This window comes from Myotis yumanensis, unplaced genomic scaffold (genome assembly GCF_028538775.1).
Source record: "Myotis yumanensis isolate MYYU_CA2020_CCGP unplaced genomic scaffold, mMyoYum1.0.hap1 SCAF_1, whole genome shotgun sequence".
Taxonomy (NCBI): domain Eukaryota; kingdom Metazoa; phylum Chordata; class Mammalia; order Chiroptera; family Vespertilionidae; genus Myotis; species Myotis yumanensis.
The window spans coordinates 13,616,956-13,638,266 of record NW_027223752.1 but is presented as its reverse complement, the minus strand read 5'-3'; the positions used below and the strand labels follow the sequence as shown (position 1 = coordinate 13,638,266).

At 51.6% G+C, this 21,311-nt stretch overlaps 1 protein-coding gene and 2 pseudogenes across 1 annotated transcript; all 3 read right to left on the bottom strand.

The window, feature by feature from the left end:
* Window positions 1-1,022: 1,022 nt before the first annotated feature.
* On the bottom strand, window positions 1,023-8,002 carry LOC139001765 (solute carrier family 25 member 47-like). The gene is made up of 6 exons (XM_070403296.1): window positions 7,941-8,002; window positions 6,034-6,077; window positions 5,647-5,718; window positions 4,840-5,022; window positions 3,620-3,959; window positions 1,023-3,337 (listed from the first exon to the last, which is right to left on the bottom strand). The coding sequence occupies exons 1-6, from the start codon at window positions 7,966-7,968 to the stop codon at window positions 3,057-3,059; spliced, it is 948 nt and encodes a 315-aa protein (XP_070259397.1). The 5' UTR covers window positions 7,969-8,002; the 3' UTR covers window positions 1,023-3,056.
* A 3,543-nt stretch (window positions 8,003-11,545) lies between these two features.
* LOC139001758 (akirin-2 pseudogene) lies at window positions 11,546-12,235 on the bottom strand (annotated as a pseudogene).
* A 530-nt stretch (window positions 12,236-12,765) lies between these two features.
* LOC139006030 (DNA-directed RNA polymerase II subunit RPB2 pseudogene) lies at window positions 12,766-16,287 on the bottom strand (annotated as a pseudogene).
* Between the last annotated feature and the right edge of the window lie 5,024 nt (window positions 16,288-21,311).

Sequence of the window (21,311 nt, the reverse complement as noted above, 5' to 3'; positions counted from 1 at the left end):
TACATAGATGGATCTAGACAAAGCTTGCCCAATGTTGCCCAGCTTGTAACGATCTGCTACTTCCCCATGATAGGCCAAGCCCTAGCAGTGATCTATGAAGCATAACTGGCCACAGCTTAGCTATAAAACTGTGTGTAAAAAATAAAGTTGTTGGTGCTGGTGCCTTGTGCCAGTCCTCCTAAGCCCGGTCTCTGGTGCTTTCATCCCACGCCACCTCTTCCCTGCGGGACCCCTTGGGAGCGGGCCTCCACAATTGGCGCCCGAACGGGGACTGAAGGTGGGCTTCGTGAGGACCCCGGAGTCACAGTCGGCCGAGTCAATCAATCAATCAAGCAATCAATCAAGTAATAGTAAGTTTTGGGGCATTTGTATTAATTAGGAGTAAAACATGGGGCAATTAGAGACCAAAGAGCGCTCTCTGTATGTGCAGATGTTAAAGAACATGCTGCAGGCAAGAGGGGCTCGAGTAACTACCTCACAGCTAGAGCGGTTTTTAAATTTTGTGCAGGAAGTCTGCCCATGGTTTCCTGAGGAAGGAACCGTTAACTTAGCAACGTGGCAGAAAATTGGAAAACAAATGCGCAATCATTATAAAGCCCTTGGGCCAAGTAAGACACCAGTTGATGCATTTTCCTTATGGAATTTAATACGGGATTGTTTAGATCCCAGGCATGACCATAATCAACCATCTCTTAAGCCAGAAAAAAAGAAGAGAAATATTAAAAATTGCATGAGGAAGGAAGCACCTGCTCTTAATAATCTAAGAAATACTAGCTGTAAAGGATTGAAGTTTCTAAGAATAAGGAATTATAAGAAGAAGAAGAGAAATATTAAAAGGAAATTAATCAAATAGTACAGGCCAGTAAGCCAAATGTAATAATTAATATCTCTTAATAGTTATAAAAAATATATAATCTTTAAATCATATATACACATATATATTTAATAGTCTTTCAAGTTAGATTTCAAAACTATAACCAAGGAATAACTTTAGGACATTTCACGGACCCTAAAATGTTTTCAAAAGTTTATTCTCTAAATCACATAGAAAAGCTTTATCAAATAAAGATTAATAAATATATATTTTAAGTTTTTGCCTCTAAGAAAGGGCAAAACAAGTTATTTTATTTAAAATTTCTTAAAATACAGCAATAGAATTTTGGGATATAATTTAAAATAACAAAAGCTCCTCGCTACTACATTTTAAATTAGGCTAGAGATAGGCAGTATTTACACCTCATAAATCAGACATAAAACTTTACTAAATTTACTATATTAATAAAAATACCTACCACAAAAAGCCAGTATCTTTATAAGCAATTAAATCCTAGTAAAGTAAATTCTTCACTCATATTCCTGGAACCCCCTATAATCCCCAAGGACAAAGCATAGTTGAAAGGGCACATCGTTCCCTGAAAAATCAGATCTAAAACACAAAGAAGGGGGAGCTAGGGGGTCCGTACTCTCCTCACCAAATACTACAACATTCACTATTTAAATTTTTTAAAATCAGCAGCATGGGGAAATAGCTGCTGAAAAACACTTTGTTCCTCAAGAACATAAGCCTAATTCTAAAGTAATGTACCGGGATCAGGAATCCTCCTTTTGGAAAGGCCCGGTGGAGTTGCTAACTTGGGGAAGAGGGTATACTTGTGTTTAAGTTCCAGATGCAGACCCCAATGACTAAGTTTGCGATCGGATCTCTGAGGAAGAGGATGAGAAGCCATAAACCTTCAGGACACGCGCCAGCGGAGGGTCGTCTGCAGACCCTTTGGACGGAGATGGCCCCTCCTCACCTGGGGCTCTTTGAAGAGACAGAAGCTCAAAGCATTCACTCGGAACTCTTCCCGGGGATTGACTTTGGCTTTAATTACCTTGACTGGACTGTTGCCAGTGACTTCGGCTGCAGTTCACTGGACTCATGTGATTGATCCACCCACCTTCACTCTGCAGACTTGGACTGATCCTGACCCGCCTTTGACTACCAATGACTTGGGCTGTATTCAAGGGACTTGGGTGAGGCCTAATGGACATCTGGGGGACTCGTTTTCAAGCATTGTTTAACCAGACCCTCACCTGGAATGTACCCACTGTTCCTCTGTATGTTCCTTAATAGCTTTTACTGTATTTACTATGGTAATTATTTCTTCTGCTGTAGCATCAGGATTTGCCTTGGAAACCTCTATCCTTACAGCCCAACAAGTAGATAGTGGATTACACAACCTCGCCTCTAACTGGGAAACGGGGCAAGTTTATATTAGTAGCTAGACGAGCAATGGGGCAAAGTTGATTAATAACTATCTTGGTAAGAGGGCATTATTGATTAATTATGGTTTTATATAATTCACTTATGTTTTAGTAACTGCACTTAGCAACAATGATTGATTGTATAACTTTAAAGGAAATTCAGGCTATAATAAGTGCAAAGGGACCTTGGCTTCCGCCTGCGGAGGTAGCAGCTAAGATTTTTAATAAGATTGAAAGTTGGTTTTCTTCTACCCGGTGGACCTCGTGATTGGGTTCCGGGATTATGCTACTTATATACGTAACCATTCTGCTTTGTCTACTTCCAGTCTACATTCAAGCCATTGGAGGAAGCCTCCAATCCTTGCAAACCGCTGTACACGAACTTCGCCTAAGACGCAAAGAAGGGGGAGATGTAAGAGACAGTGAGGGTCCAGGAAAGGCCTAACCCCACTCCAAGTCATGTAAAGGCCATGAACTTGGCTTGCACCCCAGTTCTTGTGATCTAGGCAAGCAGACTTTTGTCAGAGCAACTGTCCTACATAGATGGATCTAGACAAAGCTTGCCAAGTCTTGCCCAGCTTGTAACGATCTGCTACTTCCCCATGATAGGCCAAGCCCTAGCAGTGATCTATGAAGCATGACCGGCCACAGCTTAGCTATAAAACAGTGTGTGTAAAAAATAAAGTTGCTGGTGCCTTGTGCCAGTCCTCCTAAGCCCGGTCTCTGGTGCTTTCATCCCACGCCACCTCTTCCCTGCGGGACCCCTTGGGAGCGGGCCTCCACAGGCTGGCCCCCGAGCGGTGGGCCAGCTACTTGAGCAGGCCCCGGGTGAGCCTCAGCGCGGCTTCGTAGCCGACGAAGACCACCATGTTGACGGGGAAGGCACGGCAGCAGTTGAGCGTCAGCCCCTTAAAGAGGACCCGCGGCCCTTCCTCCCGCACACTGGTCACCACGCAATGCAGGAGGCCCCTGTAGCGCTGCTGGCCCTGCCCGTCCACCTGCAGGCGAGTCTTGATCACGTCCATGGGGGTGGCCACAGCCCAGGCCAGGACCCCTGCGCAGCCACCGGCCAGCAGCACACCCAGGACATCTGCAGGGGGAGACCCACGAGGGAGCACCTTGATTAGAGGCGGATGGAGGCCCCAGAGGAGAGTAGGTGGGGCTCCCAGGGCAGGGCCCAGCCCTCATGAAGCCCTGGGCTCATTCCACCAATGTGACTCGTCCCAGGCCACACAGAGGGGGTCTGTCCTGACCCTCAGCGTCGAGAGCACTCAGGTTCCCACCCTGGGAGGCTCTGGGGTAGCAGTATGCCACCTGACTCAGTTCCCACTGGCTGAGCCTGTGCCCCTTCCGGGCCCCAGCCCCCACTCACCTGGCTGGCTGTGGCCAGCAGGGGTGAGCCACTCGCTGAGGATGGAGTAGGAGAGGAAGTAGGTGGCGAAGGAGTGGCCCTCCCGGAGGAGCAGGGCCGAGCTGCCCTTGTAGAGGCCCCGCAGCCCCTCCTCACGGGCCACGGTGGCCAGGCAGTGCAGCGGCCCCCGGTACTTGGGCCCAGGCACCTGACTTGCAGGGGGTGCGGGACACATGGGGGGCACCGCCGAGGGCCATGAGGCCGAGGACCTCCGCCTCTGCTGCATCTGCGCCTGCATCTGGGTCTGGGTCTGGGTCTGCAGGCGGACCTTGGCCACTTCGGTAGGCGAGGTCAGGAACACCTGGAGCGGAGACGCAACCATAGAAGGCGCCAGCACCGCCCACACACCCTGGACCTGGCCTCCCGTCAGCCTCCCGTCACCCACAGTGACATCAGGGGACCTGCGCCCCATGAAGATTCAGGCTGGCCCACGGCCCTGGTGGAGCGGCGTTCAAAGCCCGCTCTGCCCACCCAAGCTCAAGCCAGCACCTTCCAGGGGTCCTCAAACTACGGCCCGCGGGCCACATGCGGCCCGCCGAAAACATTTATCCGGCCCGCCGGGTGTTTTTGCCGCCGCTGCCTGTCCTGCTTAGCAGCCAACTTGTCCCGGGCCCGCAGTGCGCATGTGTGGAATGTCTGAGGGACAGTGAACTGGCCCCCTGTTTAAAAAGTTTGAGGACCTCTGATACACACTCGTCCAGCACAGAGCGGACTCCACACACAGTAGGTGTCAGGTAAGTGGCTGTGACTCCAATTCATGAAAGCATTTAATCACATAATTAGTATGTCAATGACATATTACCGTATGACTTAATTAATGTAAGCACTTAATGTAAGAATAATAAAACAAAGTAATAACATTAATATGTAACATAACATTACTGATAATGTTGTTTGCATTTCAGGGGTGCTCATACCTGTCAGACTTGGTGTTAGGGGCTTTACATGTGACCTCACTTAGTCCTCATCGAGACGCCTCTTACTGATGAAGAGTCAGAAGTTCAGGGAGGCTCCCTGGAGTCCTCAAGTTCCCTCAGCTGATGAGACTCAGCTGAGTTCTCACCCTTAGTCCCCCAGCCTCCATCCAGCCTCTGCCCTCACGGAGCTTCAGTTTCCCTGCCTTCTGGGCTTAGGGACCTCTCAGGGCCTCCCCACCCCTGGGGTCCCGGGACCCCACTCACACGGACGAGGCCAGAGGCGAAACCCGAGAGCGTGATGTCGGTCCTGGCGGGCTTGGCGTCGGCGCTGCCATACCGGAACCGGCAGATGCGTGTGAGGCAGTTGTGGTAGGTGCCGAAAGACAGTGACGAGACCAGGGACACTGTGCTTATGGGCAACAAGAGGCCCCTGTAGAAGCCCCTCACCTGGTGGGCAGATGGACAGGACCCAAGGACTGCAGTCAGGCCAGAGGTTCGGCCAGGAGGATGGCCCTGGTCTCACCCCTGCAGGCCCTTCCTGGCTATGGGACCTCAGGCAAGTCACTGACTGCCTAGGGCCTCAGTATCCTGGGCTGTAAAATGGGGCTCAGAGTACTCAACTTGAGAGATTGTGATGAAGAGACAGAGGGCCAGGCTGGACCCAGGGCAGCTACTTGATGGTGAAGCTGAGGAACTGGCATGCTTCCTTGTTGCTGTTTTCCTTTGGCCCCTCCCTGGCCGGCACCGAGCCCCAAGGCCACTTTGGTAAATGTCCCTGTCCCCCTCTGGACAGCTCTCTGTCCTGGACCCTGGGGACCTGACAACTCCACCCTGAAGAGGACAGAAATGCCCACACATGGGTCCCCCCATCGTCAAAGTCCCCAGACACCCACCCCCTCTAGACCCCCTCCTGCATGCTGGACACCCAGCCCTGGGCCTCAGAGGAATCCAGAGGTTGGCGCAATTATCCCCATTTGGAAGTGAGAGAACCGAGGCTCAGAGAGTGGTGAGTGGCAGGCCTGGGGCCTGAGCCCCGACATCCCCTGCCTGTCCTCCTGGCCCCAGGCCTACCCGCTCTCGCAGATACGTGTCCCGGACGCAGTGCCAGATGCCTGTGTACTTGGGCTCCGTCTGGATCTTGACCTGTGGGAGAATCCGGCTTCAGGAAGGGGTCAAGGTCAGGGCAAGGACAGCAGGCCTGGGGGAGGGGAAGAGCCAACTCCTTGGATGTCACGGCCACGCTCTCAGTGGCAGAGCAGGGACAGTGAGCCCCATGTAAGAGGAAGAACCAGAGGCTGGAAAAGAGGGGCAGACTGTCCGGAGGCGGGTGGGGAGGGCCGGGTGTGATGAGCACCCTAGGAAGGTCTTCTGGCCGGGGATGGGGTGCAGGAGGCTCGCAGGGGCAGGCGGGGTGGGGGAGAGGGGAGGAGGAGGGCTGCAGGGCCTATGGCCACACACCTTCACCGTGTCCAGGGGGTAGCCCACAGCAACACCGCAGACGCCTGGAAGGAAACCAGAGCTCGGGGTGAGGACAGCGGGAGCAGACCCCCTCCTCGTCCAGTGTCTCATCAACAGGAGAGCCACCCCGTTCTGCAAACGAGGCAACGGAGGCTCCGAGAGCTGAAGGAACTCCCACCTGGCTGCTGGCGATGTCTCCTTCCCTGAGTCTTAGCCCCCAGGATGTTCCTCGCCCTGCCTCTGGGGCCATGTTTTGGGAGAACTTTTGGTCTCGCACTGGCTGGGCCTGTCCCAGGCCAGGCAGCACTGGCCCTCAAGCCTCAGGCTGCAACGGGTTTGTCTCGGGGTGGGAGAGCCCAGCCCCCCCAGGGCTCCATGAAGGGCTCCTGGAACCGCGAGCTGTGGCACAGAGTGGACGCGAGGCTTCCTGGACCCGGGCCCTCTGCCCTGCAGAGCGTGCTGGTGCCACCGTCCTGTTTCCGTCTCCTTTGCCGACACCAGGGACTCAATGTCCAGGCCCCAGCACTGCCACGGGGAAGCCGGAGAGTGAGCAGACAGGTCCCTGGGGATGGGTGGCGAGGGCCATGTGAGGGCAGTAATGTTTTGGGGATGGGTCCTATTTACTCTGTATCCCAGGACTCAATAAACATGCATGAATGAAAGAATAGAGTGAATGAATGAATGAAATGAAGTAAAAGACTGACTGACTTGAAAAGAATTACCCTCCTTGACCCTCACATAAACCTCAGCAAACTCCTATTCATCCATCAAAGCCCTCCCACAGCACCACCTCCTCTCCGGAGCCCTCCCTCACCCCTGAGCTCGGGCTGCCTCTGTTCCCAGAAGCCTGTGGATCAGCGCCCCTGTCCCACAGCATGCCAGCTCTACCTCCAGAGCTGGCGTCAAGGACAAGGCCCATGTCTGTTCCTTGTGACCCGGGACCCAGCACAGAGCAGAGGCCCTTTCTGCCAGGCCTTCCGTGGACTCTGGAGGAAACATGTGACTTCCAAGATCCCTTCCTGGCTGTGTGATCTTGGGCAAGCCAAGCCCCATCTCTGAGCCTCCTCCTTAGGGGGCTGATGTCCAGGGCAGCAGCTGGCCTCAGTCCCTGCACACAGTAGGACCTCAGCAAGCCTCTGGATGGGGCCAGAGCCCTGGTCTCCCTGGCTTGGCGCTGCTCCCCTCCCCTCCCACACTGTTCCCAGAAGTAAGGACAGGAAGGAGCCCACTGCTGTTTCACACGATAAGCAAGGCCAAGGGTGCCCGGCCCAAAACAGCCTCCACCGCCTGCAAGGTAGGTGGCTGGAGGATCCGGAGCCCGAATGAGCCTGTTTCCCAATGGGCCAGTTACCGGTCTGGGTCTGTCTTTCGCAATGAGCCCTTTCCCCAGAAATAAAAACAGTTGCACACGGTGGCTGGGCAGGCGGGGCTGGGGCAGGGCTGGGGCGGGGACGGGCCCTCCCCTCCTCTGCCCACAGCTTCCAGGCAGCGTTGTCCTCACTGTCCACCTCTCCTGGAGCTTCTGGTCCTTTCCCGGCTCAGCCAGTCCTCTGTGCTGGTCACTCCCAGCCTCCTCTTGGCCCAGGCAAAGACCACCTCTGCCCCTGAGCCCCCCATCCCAGAACTGCCCCTCAGCCTCCCCAGCTGGGCCCCCAAGGCCAGTGCAGACTCACCCCCACCCTCCCACCTGCACCCAGCCCTGTGTTGCCACTGGAGTCTCCCAGGAACCAGCTCTGTCCTCCTGTCACTCAGCACCCAGGCCCACACCAGGTCCCAGCCACTTCTGGGGTGACTCCTCAAACCCCACGTCTTCCAGAGGCCCCCCTAGGACAGAGCATCCCCCCAGCTCCTCCAGGTACCCCCAGGAGCAACAGTCCCCTACAAGGCCCTGCTGCCCTGTCCGCTACCTCCGATGGCTCCAGCAACAAAATCCATGGACAACGTGGGTGTCCCTCCTGAGAACAGTCCAATGTCACCACCAACAACCGGTCAGGTCCTCTCAGACCTTAAATACCTGGGGTGGGGGAGGGGGTGGAAGCAGGTGCTGCTGGCCAGTGGCCCAGAGGCAGAGGTCGTGCTGGAAAGCAGGCAGGTCGATGCCCACCTGGATTCCCGCCCACCCCGCCCCTAATGCCCCTTGTCCCAGTGCCCTGGGGACCCAGCTGTGGGCAGTAGAGAGAGGCCACAGGAGCATCAGGCTCTGGGGACACAGGACCACTGTCCACAACCTGCAGGCTTGGGCCCCAGACCATGTCCAGACACCTCCGGGGAGGTCCAGGAACGGGGCTGTGATGTCCCTGCCCCTCCAGGCCCAGCTCACACCTCATTGGTGTCTTGGGCCTCCCTGACTCCCCTGGAGTGATTCCTGCTCAGGAAACCCACAAAGCTCCCTCACTTGCCCTGGCCAGTTTGGCTCAGTGGACAGAGCGTCGGCCTGCGTGCTGAAGGGTCCCAGGTTCGACTCCAGTCAAGGACGTACCTCGGTTGCAGACTCCCAGCTCTGGTCGAGGTCATGCGGGAGAAAACCAATCGATGTGTCTCTCTCATATTAGTGTTTGTCTCTGTCTCTCCCCCTCCCTTCCACTCTCTCTAAAAATCGATGGAAAAAAATGTCCTCGGGTGAGGATTTAAAAAAAAAAAAAAAAAGCTCCCTCACTTATTCATTCAACAAACACTATCAGAGCTGAGGCTGCACTGAGGCAAATAAGGCCCAAGCCCAATCCTCAAGGCGTCTAGATGACAGGGAGGGGTGGGGGCGTGGGCCACTGATGCCTGGCACCCAGAAGGCTGGTCAGGGCCCTCCTGGGAGCAGCATGAACACCAGCCGCCCACTGTTGGTTCCACCCCCTTCACACTGCCCTGGTCCCACACTGTCCCTGCCCCCAGGGCCCCAGCGAAGTCTGCCTCCACTTGAGTCCCCTGCCCCAGCAAGACCCAGCGCTGAGCAGAGCTTGCCGAGCAAGGAGACCATGCCCTGTGGGTCCCACTGCTGGGCTGGCCATTTGGCCTCTAACCAAACTAGGAGCTGCTCCAACAAGAGGCCGATTCCATCGGCTCGTCGCTCGAAATCATTGGAGCCCTGCGAGGACCCTGAGGCTCAGAGAGCCGTGAACTTGTCCAGGATGTCCCCTGGCCAGAAACCTGGCCGGACCGGGGACTGTGGCCCTCAGGGCAGGGCCACGTGTCCTGGTGGGTGGACTTGTAGGCCAGCCCTGAGCAGGCTGAGAATTGACAGAGGGCAGCCTCGCTGGCACCTGCCCAGCCATTTCTGAGTGGAGGACACGAGTTGCCAGTAGCAATTGCCACAGCAGAGGGCAAAGGGCAGGATGTGGCCCGTCCAAGGCCAGTTCTGATGCCTGTCCTGGACTTTAGAGAGAAGCAGCTCTGCGTGGTTAGGAACCAAGCTGCCTGTGTTCAGATGCCAGCTCTGTCACTCATGTCAGCTCTGAACCCTCAGGCAAGCTCCCTGACCATTCTGTGCCTCTGTTTCTGCATCCACGAAATGAGGTTAGTACCTGCCTCACATCTGTGACCACTCAGGGCAAGCTCCAGTGGAAGTGGCCGGCCAAATGCAAAGGCTGCATTAATAGGAGCATAGGTTCTAGAAGGAAGGAGGTGACAGTCCTGTTATGAGCAGGTCAAGTACAGCTGGAGCTTAGATTCATTTGCAGATGCTACACTTGGAAGGCCAGTACCTTGCGTGATGAGGGAGCTTGAGGGATGAGGGAGCTTGAGGAATGTTGTCTAACTGACAGAACAGGGAGCTGTTTAGTCCCGTGATTCCCGCAGAGCATCTAATGTGGTAAGTACCACTCACCCCCTGGAACCTGAGCCAGGAACCCAGAAATTGCCCTGAATGCCTTTCCCCCTGCACCCTACATCCAGTGAGGCACCCAGTCCTGTTTATGTTCAGATCCATTTCACAATCCATCTGCACAGCCCCCGGCTGCATCATCTCCCCCTCATGCCACAAACACAGCATGCCTACTACGTGCCACATTCCAGGCACCAGACCACAGCAGTAAACTCAGACTGTTGGGGTCCAACCCCAGCAGGTCCAGGGGTTCCCAAAGGTGTGGACGGAATCGGCGAAGAAGGAATGACACGGAGACAGCGTTCAGTTGATCAGCAGCCTAGCCAGGTTCTCTAGCCAGGTTCTAGCCAGGATCTCCAGCCAAGTTCTGTGTGTTTTATTATCTTGTTACATCTGTATTTATACCAGTTGATTTTAATCCTATCAATTTCTATTCCAAAGGTTAGGGTGTTTCTTTTTTTTTTTTAATCTTTAAATTCTTTATTAGTTAAGGAATTACAAATGTGTCCTCATCCCCCCCCCCATTGACCCCCACTCCCCCCCCCCCCCCAACACTCATGCTCCCACCCCCCTGTTGTCCATGTCCATTGGTTTGGCTTATATGCATGCATACAAGTCCTTTGGTTGATCTCTTCCCCTTACCCCCACCCTCCCCTACTTTCCCTCTGGGGATTAATAGCCTGATCACTGTTTCTCTGTCTTTGGATCTGTCCCTGTTCATCAGTCTATGTTGTTTCTCTATATTCCACAAATGAGTGAGATCATGTGGTATTTATCTTTCTCTGACTGGCTTATTTCACTTAGCATAATGCTCTCCAGTTCCATCCATGCTGTTGCAAATGGCAATAATTCCTTCTTTTTTACTGCAGTGTAGTATTCCATTGTGTAGATGTACCACAGTTTTTAAATCCACTCATCTGCTGATGGGCACTTAGGCTGTTTCCAAATCTTAGCTGTGGTGAATTGTGCTGCTATGAACATAGGGGTGCATATATCCTTTCTGATTGGTGTTTCTGGCTTCTCGGGATATATTCCTAGAAGTGGGATCACTGGGTCAAATGGGAGTTCCATTTTTAGTTTTTTGAGGAAGCTCCATACTATTCTCCACAGTGGCTGCACCAGTCTGCATTCCCACCAGCAGTGCACGAGGGTTCCTTTTTCTCCGCATCCTCGCCAACACTTGTTGTTTGTTGATTTGTTGATGATAGCCATTCAGACAGGTGTGAGATGGTACCGCATTGTCGTTTTGATTTGCATCTCTTGTATAATTAGTGACTTGGAGCATGTTTTCATATGTCTTTTGGCCTTCTGTATGTCCTCTTTCGAAAGGTGTCTATCTAGGTCCGTTGTCCATTTTTTGATTGGATTGTTTATCTTACTTTTGTTAAGTTTCATGAGTTCCCTATAAATGTTGGAGATTAAACCCTATTATTAGCATTTTCAAAAGCCAGTTGTTTAATTAGGATATCGGCTGCCTCTTCAATAGTGATTACTCTCTTGACTGCCTCTATGAGGTGAAAAAGGAAATCCTGATACGGTTCCTTGACCTTCTGTTTAACCTCTGTAAGGAAGGTTGTTTTTCCTACTGTACAAGGTAGGGATTTCCAAAACCAGTTGCTGCCTAAGAGTAATTGTCACTGACGAAAGCTTGAAATAACCCGTATTCACAGGGGGGTATTCGCATTGCTCCATGTCATAATTGGGACCTCGTGCAACAATTCAACAAGGAACAAGGCAGCCCACAAATGCAGAAAATGTGATTCATGAAACATAACTAGCAGACTGTTCTTCATATCGTCGCATTATTTGATCATGCGTAAAACTCATAAATGCATCATATTGTTCTGCAAGTTTTGTGTTCAGTATTTCTTCATACTCTTCTCGAACTTTCTCTTCACATTCTTTCCACAAACGTTCACAGATCGTCCCAACCTGCCGTAGGGTGAGTAAGGGCTGTTCTTTTTTTAAAGGTGAGGATGTTGCAGATGAAGTCCCTGGCGAAGCTGGTCCACTGAGGAGAAATGCATTTGGCTGTGCATCAGAAGTACAACATGGATCCGTCTGTTGAAAGCTAGTTTCTAAACGTCTTCTCTTCTGCATGGGTTTATACTCTTGTTTTATGTTGTACAGAATTTGTTCTGTGGTGAGGCGGGACGAGAGGTCGCCGAAGGGGGACGGCTCCATTCGAAGGTACTTCTGTGCCGAGGTGGGCGCAGACCACGGCGCACATCGAGGCCGCTTCCGGGACACGGGGCTCAGCAGCGGGTCGAAATCCAGAGTCCTTTTCAGAGTGGCCCTGCGAGCCATGATTCTAGCCAGGATTCTCCAGCCAAGTTCTGTGTGTGTTTTATTGTCTTGTTACATCTGTATTTATACCAGTTGATTTTAATCCTCTCAATTTGAACATGTTTAGGGGGTCTTCCTGATTTAATTGTAGAGCTTTTGAGTGTATGGTTTTGTGTAGTTTTCTTTGAAGTTGCTCTATTAAAATATATATACATGTGACTCATAGTCCACTTTTAGTAAAGTAGAAACCTTGGTTGCGTTTCGTTTCGTTCCCTTTACTCTTCTCACTTTTAAATATCATGATCTTTAATATCAGATAATGTTATCATTTTTGTTTTAATCATTGCATGTGAAATAGAACTCACGAGAAGAACAATTTGCGCATATTTCTGCTCCTGCCATTTCTCTTTATTCCTTTCTAATGCTCCCCCAAATTATTTTATTTTTTTTTCAAGACTAGCTACAAAAATGTATTACCTATTTACAGGAAAGCATGCATATCATCAAACAGAACAAATAAAATGCTTTTTCTCACCATGTAACACATTTATTTGTTACTTTAGAAAGCCACATCATAAAAATAAGACACAAAAAGCATTGATAAGTGTCTTGTTGGGAGTCTTTTAAAAGAGCTAATCACTCATCATTCGAGGTGCAATACTCATAGACATAAGCTCTTGAAACAACAGTTTGCACGCATAAGGCATCCGCACCAGAGAAATCTGGGTCTTATTCCGACAGCCCCTGCATTCGTACGTATGGGTCCTGGTGTTAGCAATCGCCATTATTCCACAAAGATTGCAAACATGAACCTGATAGGGATCCGATGCCTCAAACAGTCTCTCCCTTAAGAACTGGGCTGCCCCGTGGGCAATCTGACAGTCTCGTTCCATTTCACCAAAACGCAGGCCACCATCCCGGGATCTACCCTCCATGGGCTGTCTGTTAAGGATCTGAATAGGCCCCCTAGCGCGGGAATGGATTTTGTCATCCACCATATGCTTCAAACGCTGGTAGTAAGTGGGGCCGATGAAAATCTGTGATGTGATTTTTCTGCCAGTGAATCCATTGTACAAGACCTCATTTCCTCTGAGGTGGTAGCCGTAATTGGACAAAAGGTGAGAAATCTTCTGCACATTAACGGCATCGTTAAATGGAGTGGCATCACCAATTTCGCCTTTGATAGCTGACACCTTCCCTTGAAGACATTCAATCAAGTGACCAATGGTCATACGAGAGGGGATGGCGTGGGGATTTATGATGATATCGGGGGTGATTCCTTCGCAGGTGAAAGGCATATCCTCTTGTCTATACTGAATACCACAAGTACCCTTTTGACCATGTCGACTGGCAAATTTATCTCCAATCTGTGGAATTCTGACAGAGCGTACCCTTATTTTACAAAATTTATATCCTTCCTGGTTGAGAGTTACCATAACCTGGTCCACAATGCCTGTCTCACTAGTCCTGAGGAAAGTGCTGCAGTCTCTCTTGGCATAGCGTCTGTTAGTGCTCTCCAGCTCATCTTCATTTTCAGGCAGGGTGACTGTTTTGCCTATAATAACATCGTCTCCTGATACACGGACCCCGGGAGCTATCAGACCGTCATCATCCAGCTTGTCATAGACGGCATGCCTCATACCCTGGCATGTTTCACGGGTAGGCTTCTCAAAAACTTCTTGGTCAAATCCTTTTTGAGACTCCTGTTCTTTGTATGATCGGTAGAACACAGACCTGAAAAGGCCTCGGTCTACTGCTGAACGATTCATGATAACGGAGTCTTCTTGGTTATATCCGGTGTATGATGCAATAGCCACAATGGAATTGGTACCTGCTGGCAACTCTCTAAATCGCAAATATTCCATAGACCGTGTAGTCACAAGCGGTTTTTGAGGATAGTAGAGAACATGGGCCAATGTATCCATACGGATGTGAAAGTTGGTGATATAAACTCCCATGGCCTGCTTACCCATAGCCGACTGGTATGTGTTTCTAGGGGACTGGTTATGATCAGGAAATGGAATAATCGATGCACAGACACCAAGAACCATCGATGGGTGAATCTCACAGTGTGTATATGTGGAAGAGTAAGCTACTCCTTTGTCTTGCAAATCATTTGGAGTCATCGCCAGCATCACTGTTTCTTCTTCTAGAGTATCAACATATTCCACTACCCCACTGGCCACGAGATTCTGCCAACCGTAGTTGTTATATTCTCTCTCTTTTAATTGATCAATATGTCTCTTCTTCAGCAGAAGCTTTTGTTCTTCCACAATCAGAAGTGGTCTACAGAGACGCCCGGCATCCGTATAGATCCGAATCTCCCTCTCTCGAATATCTCTGATCATGGAAACTTCAGACACAATGATGTCCATCTGACGCCGCAATTTCCTGAGAGTGTTCATAAGTTGTTCGGGATCTTTATGTATTCCCACCCAGCAGCCATTCACAAAAATCTTGGTTGCGCCAGCAATCGCTACGGGAGAAATTTCTTCTAAATTTTCCATACTCCATTCTTCTAAAAATTCCAGAATTGGAGAAGGTTGAGATCCAATGGAAATATAAGCCATCAGGGCTAAGTTCTTCACAAGTCCTACAGCATGGCCCTCCGGAGTCTCAGCAGGACACACCATTCCCCACGACGTATTATGCAACTGTCTCGGTTTTGCCAGCTTGCCGTCTCTACCGATCGGAGAATTTAAACGACGCAGGTGAGAAAGAGTAGATGCAAAGGTCAGGCGGTTTAACACCTGAGATACTCCGGCTCTGGCTTGATGAGCTTTCCTTTGGTCACCCCAGTTTCCAGTAGCTAAAGAGTATTTTAGGCCATCAGCTATAATCCTTGTTTGAATTGCCAACTCCAAGTTAAAATCCTTTCCCCGATCAATAAACTTCTGTGCATAGATCCGTACTTCTTTAAGCAAGTTCTTAAACAGGCCTCTAAATAAGAATGCAAGTAGCGGTCCAGCAAGGTCCAATCTCTTGTTTCCATAGTGATCTCTGTCATCTAATTCTCTTCTACCCAGAGCTGCTAGAAGTAACCTATGCACCATATACCCCAAGAAATAAGCTTTTTTGGTCTCACAAAAATCGCTGACACCAACATGAGGGAGCATTTCTTTCTGTAAGACTTCTTTGGCATACTTAATTCTTTTCTCTTTGGTGACACCAGGCTTTGCCCCTCTCGAGCCAATGAAATTCAGTGCAACATTCTGTTCTTGGATGACAAAAGCTTCATCGAGAGAAGGTTTGACCATATCCAACATCTCTGGGTCTTCAAAATCATAAATAATATGCTCTAAAATATCCCTGTCGGACACGAAACCTAATGCCCTGAACACGATAATAACGGGAACTTCTTGCTTGATAAAGGGTAGCGTTGCCACAATGCGCTGGCCGATAGCACTCTTTCTTGCACCCTGTCCTCCTCTTGCCAGCATGCTAACCCAAATAGTGCTGGTGGGTCGGGAAGAATTCTCCAGACATGATCTACACTCTCCTGTGTAGGCGTATTTAGAATCCTTTTTGGCAAACACATAGACCGTGTTTGTTGCCATTTTTTCTTGCGCAATCAGAACCTTTTCTGATCCATTAATAATGAAGTAGCCACCAGGATCCAAGGGGCACTCGTTTAACTCACAAAGATCACGATCTGTTAAGCCATTCAATAGGCAGTAAGTTGAACGCAACATAATTGGAATTTTTCCTATACAAGTTTTCTGATACTGAGTCTGAAGTTGCTCTTGACCTTTTTTGGTGACTGTTTTTGTGATATCTACATAAAGTGGAGCAGAATACGTGAGATTTCGTAACCTGGCCTCGTTTGGCATCAGTGGTGAAGGAGTACCATCTCTTTCCCAGTAAGTAGGCTTGGAGAGATAAATTTGTTCAAACTTCAGCGAATACCTTGGCGGTTCTTCAACTTCTCCACTAGCATGCTGAGCTTCAGCTTGCAGGTCTATAGGTGGCGCATCTTCCACAATTCTTTGAACAGACATCTGAATAAACTCATCAAAAGAATCCAGCTGTTGTCTGACCAAGCCTTTCTCATCAAAATAGGAACTGATTACAATCCAGCATGCTTCTTGCCACAACTCTGGGGTGATTTCATCATCATGCTCGTCATATTGCATATCCTCGTCTGGGTCGTACATCGTGGCAAATTGTTGGGGCCCAGCCCCAGCAGGTCCAGGGGTTCCCAAAGGTGTGGACGGCGTCGGCGAAGAAATAATGACACGGAGACAACGTTCAGTTGATCAGCAGCCAGGCCAGGATCTCTAGCCAAGCTCTGTCTGGGTTCTCCAGCCAGGTTCTGAGATCATTGTCTTGTTACATCTGTATTTATACCAGTCGATTTTAATCCTCTCAATTTCCATTCCAAAGGTTAGGGCGTTTCTTATCTCCATTCCAGGGAGTAAAGATTATGTAGCTTAAGGGTGATTGCAGCTAGTTAAGGTGATTAACTACCAGCCTGGCACGTAGTTGAGGGGTTTTATTCCCTCCCTAACTTCAGGGAAAAATCCCTACCTGGGGAAACAACCTTTCTCAGAGAGGTGACCCTGGTTAAAACACATAGTGCCAAGAAGGGGAGCAAACATATTAAGAACAGTATGCCATATATGCCAGGTCCCTTGAGACATATGCTGTGCAGATGTTTCTTCCCTGCAGCGACTGTGTCAAGCAGCAAGGATGGACCAGCTTCCAGCATCAGACAAATGCCCCTGACCCATGGATCTTTTGTTCTAGGTGGGAAGACAGACACCAACACAATAAATAACAATACAGAGTCTGCGGGACGGTGATAAGGACCCTGGAGAGACGTAGAGTAGGGTGGGCTCAGGGGCACTGGGTGGGGACGGGGCGGGGGGTGCGTTAGAAAAGGCAGCCCAAGAAGCTGACACTTGAGAGCGTGTTCTCTCAGTCACTGCAGCCAAGTTTCACCTGCCCTTTGTCTCCCAAACAAGCACCCTTCTCCACAGCAGAATGGAAAACCTGACGCCTTTCCCTTTAGTCTGGTTTGTGCAGGTCTAACTGTCTCCCCATCCAGCGGTGAGCTGCTGGCAGGCAGAGTCCAGCAGGTTTGTCTCTGAGCCCACAGCACCCAGCACAGGGCAAGCAGCGGGGGAGGCTCAGTGAATAAGTGCATGAAACAAGTCAGTGAACAGATGAGTGGGTGGGTGGGTGTGTGGGTGGGTGGGTGGATGGATGAGTGGGTGTGTGGGTGTGTGGGTGGGTGGATAGATGGATGGGTGGGTGGGTGTGTGGGTGGGTGGATAGATGGATGGGTGGGTGGGTGTGTGGGTGGGTGGATAGATGGATGGGTGGGTGGATGGGTGGGTGGGTGGGTAGATGGATGGGTGGGTGGGTGGATGGATGGATCGCTGGGTGGGTGGATCAATGGATGGATCAATGGATGCAGGGATGGATGATAGATGGACACACAGGTGATGGACCTTGGGCAGAGTCAGCTTTTCACACCTGGCTTGACCTGACTCAGTAGATGGTAAAGCCCTCTGGTAGCTGGGGAGACTGGGATCTTAGCGGGCGGGGGAGCCTCCCATGGTTGAGGGGATACCCAAGCTAGGTTTGGCTCCTGGCTCCACCTCCCCCAGCTGTGTGATCTGGGGTCAGTGGAGTGACCCCTCTGAGTCTTGCATGGATGGCAGGAGACCACCTCTCCCGATGGGGAGTGTCATTACCGTTAGCAGTTAGGCATGCATTAGGCCTCTTCCTCCTTCAGCCACATGTTCCGCCCCACCCAGCCCCAGCAAGGAGGCCAGGCCGTCCTCTAGAGGGAGACAGACATCACACAAACAGCTCCAGCCTGGACCCAACCGAAAGGAAGGAGGACGCGGGCGCCCGCTGGCCCCTCTGGGCTCAGGGCCAAGCTGGTCCGGGCGCCCTGGGGGAACCTGACAACCCTAAATGCCTCTCACAGTTTGTAACAAAAGGAATAACTGCAAGTTCTTTTTAAAATCCAGGCGGCAGAGACGCAACCACCACAGACAGTGAGAGCCGCCAGCCCAGGCCGGACCGTCTTCCTGCAGCAGGCCGGCATGTTTCCACTTTCCTATCTTTTGGCGATTTGCTTCTTTTCCTTATCACTGTGTCTGGTTCACCCTGCCACTGCGGCACCTGCAGACCTACTTCCGGCTCAGCCCCAGGGCTGTGGCTGCGGTGGACAGAGGAGGGCCAGCACCTTTCTCCTCCGTCTGTCTGTGTCCTGCTGTGTCTGCGGCCAGTCCCCCCCCCCCCCCCCCCCCCGCCCCGCCTTCTCCTGACCTCGCCCATTCTCACTTCCCCGAGGTGCCAAGGCCCAGTACCTACCAGCTCAGCCCAGGGTTCAAGGTGAGGGCACACTGCCCTCCTCTGGCCAGTGGCCTCAGGTGCCTGCTCACACTGCCTGTCCGCCAGGGACAGCGTGGTCATGCAGCCATTCTCCACCCATGCGAAGTGGGAGCCCCGAGAGAGGGCACAGGGGGGCCAGCTCACTCCAGGCCCCAGTGCCAGCCCCAGGTTGGCCCAGAGGGTGGACTCCGTGAGGCCTGTGCGTCGCACAGACAACTGAATGCACAGCCAGCACGCACTGTGTCCGGGACACTTGGCTGAGCTCCTTCGGCCTGGCCCTCGTGTCCTGACCAGCCCCAACTCCAGTTGGGGACCACTCCTTTGGTCCTCTGGCCAGTTAGGGACTCCCCCAGGCAGGCCCCCTTTAGTTCTATTTTTAGACTGGAAGCATTTGCCAAGTGTCTATTTATATCGCTGCCCATCTTGGGTTTCTGGTCACCTCATCTGGAGGAGCTGGCCTCCCTTTGGCCTCTTGGCCCAGCCGGCCGAGTGGGTTCAGAATGGCCCGGAGCACCAGGAGGGAGGCCCCCAGCGCGCCTGGACAGGTAGCCCTCGGCCACCCAGCGTGGCAGCAACTTCGGATTGACTCAGTTCAAGGGAGAAAAGTGGATTCCTCAAATCTACCCAAGGAGAGACCCTAGGTACCATGGACTGGGGCTGAGGGCACCCAGGACAGTGGCTGGCTGTCCCCAGATGGTCCCACGCCCTCCATCGCCGAGGCCCAGGGCAGATTGGCTCAGCGGGGAGGCCAGGACACACCAGGATAGACCGGACAAGGGGCCAGGGAGACATTCACAACGCAAACAGTTATTCCCTGGGAGAAAGGGATGCGTCGGGCAGACAGCTCTGCTCAAGGCTAGGCCACACACACCCGCAGCTGGTCCCCAGCCCTCGCCACAAAGCCACCCACCTGCTCACTGCGTCCTCAGCAGCCACAGGGGACCTGTGGGTCCCAGATTCTCCCTCACTGGCCCAGACAGTCGAAGGGGCCCTCACGAAAACCTTCCGTTCCTCCGCTGATTAATTAAACGAGCTCCTTTTTACACTGAGGTGATGCTGGTTTTATAACACAGAAATCAACTCTTACCTTCCGTTTCCTGCAGAGGTGTCGAGAGCCGAAGGCAGAGCCAGACCCTGCCCACCCGGCACTGGCCCCTGCACAGCCCAAGTCCCCAGGTCCACACAGCTGGTCCTCAGCCACCCCACCCCCACTCACCCAGGGGCACTCTGAGTGCCAGCCTTGCCCCCAGCCCAGGTCCAGACAGCCTCCTTCACTGAATTCTGCGGGTTAGGGTAGTGTTGTAATGTACCCCGAGAATCACACAAGGACACCTCAAGAAGTCAAATTAAAGAGTCACATTTATTGCAAATCCGGGACTATGAGGGGGCATTTCGCTCTCCCAATTCTCATAGTGCCCTCCCAGCCCCAACACCAGACTTATATAGGCAAAGATCACAAAGGTTGTGATTACATCCCAAGGTTTGGAATGAGGAACCTGGTTTGCAAAAAAGCAGTTTACAGAAGCAGTCTTAAGCATGTTATCTAAATTACTAGAGGGCTGTTGCACAAAGAGATTTGTGCAATAGGCCTTCCTTTCCCCTGGCCTCCAGCACCAGGGGCCCAGGCCTCCGCTCTGGCCGAGTTCTGGCTGGAGCCGGCCCCGGAAACATCAGGCCTCGCTGCTCCGCCAGCCCCAGGGCCGTGAGGTCTCGCTGCTCCGCCGGCCCCGGCCGCCAGGCTTCGCTCCACCGCTTGGAGCCTACGTTTGCAAATTAACCGCCGTCTTTGTTTGTGGTTAATTTGCATATCACACTGATTAGCCAATGGGAGGCGTAGCAAAGGTACGATCAATTACCACGTTTGTCAATTATTAGATAGGAAGGATAGTTTTGGGTCTCCGGATTACTGAGTTGACAGAAACACATTATCTAGAGCCCTAGGGTCTTGGGACCACTGAGTCACAGGGACACGTTATCTGGAGCCCTCTGACCTTGGGATAATTGTGCTGTCCTTCCCAGGTACAGAAGAATGTGCTTCGATAACCAGTATGACCGCAACCAATGGGATATTCACATTACAATCAATAGGGTATTCAATCGAATGGGATAATTTATATAATTCAGAAAATCAAAATAACTTTTCTATTGTTAAAGCAAATAAGTACAGAAGCCAAACAGCAGGGTTAAAGTTAAACTATAGTTTCTACCTGCGATGATTGCTACCATACTTCAGTAGGAGAACAGAGGCAACTTTTTTCCCCCAGAAACATAATCTTTTTAAAGATATATTTTTATTGATTTCAGAGAAGGAGAGAGAGATAGAAACATCAATGATGAGAGGGAATCATGGATTGGCTGCCTTCTGCACGCTGCACATTGGGGATTGAGCCCACCACCCAGGGATGTGCCCTGACTGGGAATCGAACCCTGACCTCCTGGTTCATAGGTCGAAGCTCAAGCACTGAGCCCTGCTAGCTAGCCAGGCCAGAGGTGACTTTCTTTCCCGGCTGGTGTTCCTAATTTTTCCGCACTGAGCCTATCCTGTGTCAGAAATGATAAAAGCTGTACAAAATAAAAACTCAACCCCACACTGTTCAGTCACCTGGCTTCACCGCTTGTGTCCCCCTCACACCCCCCTCCCCCGTGGCTCTCCCTCCCCACTCCCTGTGCTCCTGCTGCTCTGGCCTTGGACCTCCTGCCCCTTAAAGGCTGGGATCTGAGAAGCACCCTGCAGGGGGCACTCCCTTGGGAGCGGGGTGTCCGGGACTGGAGAACACGAGGAGTTTGAGAAAGCACGTCCTGTGCTGTAATTTTATCCTCAGGAAATGAA

Excerpts from the sequence above, each read along its gene's own strand:
- LOC139001765 (XM_070403296.1), bottom strand. The coding sequence starts at position 7,968 with ATGGATTTTGTTGCTGGAGCCATCGGAG. Across the intron at positions 5,023-5,646 it reads ACACGTATCTGCGAGAGCGG|GTGAGGGGCTTCTACAGGGG; the intron begins GTAGGCCTGGGG and ends TCTGCCCACCAG. Across the intron at positions 3,960-4,839 it reads TCGCCTCTGGCCTCGTCCGT|GTGTTCCTGACCTCGCCTAC; the intron begins GTGAGTGGGGTC and ends TCTCCGCTCCAG.